This window comes from Penicilliopsis zonata, assembly GCF_001890105.1.
Source record: "Penicilliopsis zonata CBS 506.65 unplaced genomic scaffold ASPZOscaffold_235, whole genome shotgun sequence".
NCBI lineage: Eukaryota > Fungi > Ascomycota > Eurotiomycetes > Eurotiales > Aspergillaceae > Penicilliopsis > Penicilliopsis zonata.
In genome coordinates this window covers 1-1,193 of record NW_019209131.1, presented here as the reverse complement: position 1 = coordinate 1,193, position 1,193 = coordinate 1, and the positions used below count along the sequence as shown (strand labels likewise).

The 1,193-nt window shown below is 25.6% G+C and overlaps 1 protein-coding gene across 1 annotated transcript; it reads right to left on the bottom strand.

Annotated features, from left to right (window-relative positions):
* Positions 1-411: 411 nt before the first annotated feature.
* Positions 412-1,185, bottom strand: ASPZODRAFT_155596 (hypothetical protein; the record flags this gene model as incomplete). Its single annotated transcript, XM_022726233.1, has 2 exons — positions 412-956; positions 1,056-1,185. 2 exons carry the CDS (start codon positions 1,183-1,185, stop codon positions 412-414), a joined length of 675 nt encoding a protein of 224 aa, XP_022576483.1.
* Positions 1,186-1,193: the final 8 nt, after the last annotated feature.

Here is a 1,193-nt window from a genome sequence, read left to right as displayed (position 1 = left end):
TACTTGTCAACCAAATGTCATTGTATTAGAATTAACTAATTTAGTCATAGCAATCATACCAGCGCTTATAGTTGTAGCAATACCTAAATGATTTGCAAGCTCAGTAGTCATATAATAATCACCACTACCCTTAACAACAAGGCTCTTAACATCTCATTTCATAACATGCGGAATAGTAGACGAATCAACTAAAAATCTTGAATTATTTTCAATACCCATAGCATAACAGACTTCACCGAAAAAGTATACATATAAAATAATCATACCGAAAAGAACACCGATTAAACCTAAGGTTATTATACCTCTAAAAATTATTTTAATCATAAAGTTTTTCATAAAGTTTTTCATATTGTTTTTCATATTGTTTTTCATAATGTTTTTCATATATTTAAAAATTTATAACGGAATAAATTAATGTAAATCTAATCCATCTTTAATGTAAGAACAAGTTAATACAACAAAAACTTGAGCTTGGATAAATGCAATAGCTAATTCTAATCCAGAGAATGCAATAATAAAAGCTAAAGGTATTAAACCTAAGAAGAAAAATACTATACCTGAAGTCATTATGTTATAAGTAAATCCACTTAATATACTTAAAAGCATGTGACCACTTAAGATATTAGCTGCAAGTCTTAATCCCAATGAAACATTTCTAGATAAATATGAAATAAATTCAATTAAAACTAATAAAGGTAATAATACTAAAGGACAACCTGAAGGTACAAATAATGAAAAGAATTTTAATCCATGTTTTTGGAAACCTAAGATTGTTGCACCTAATACTATTGTGAAACTAAGAGAGAATGTTAATATAAAATGTGAAGTAGATGCAAAACTATATGGAACCATTCCTATTAAATTATTCACTAATATAAATATAAATAATGCATAGATAAAAGGGAAGTATATTTGTCCTTTAGTTGGGTTAAGTTGATTTATAACTATACTATGTACTGTAGCATATATTGTTTCCTGACTAATTGATCAGCTATTAGGTATTATTTTATTATTATTTGAAGCTAATAAGCTATAAGTTATAATAATGAATGCACCTATTGATAAGTATAATCCTATATTTGTTAAAGATAAATGAATATTTCCAAATAAATTGGCGTTTAATGAAAATAAATCTCTAATTTCAAATTGATCTAAAGGACTTAAAACAAAGTCTATTTTACGCATTTTTTTTT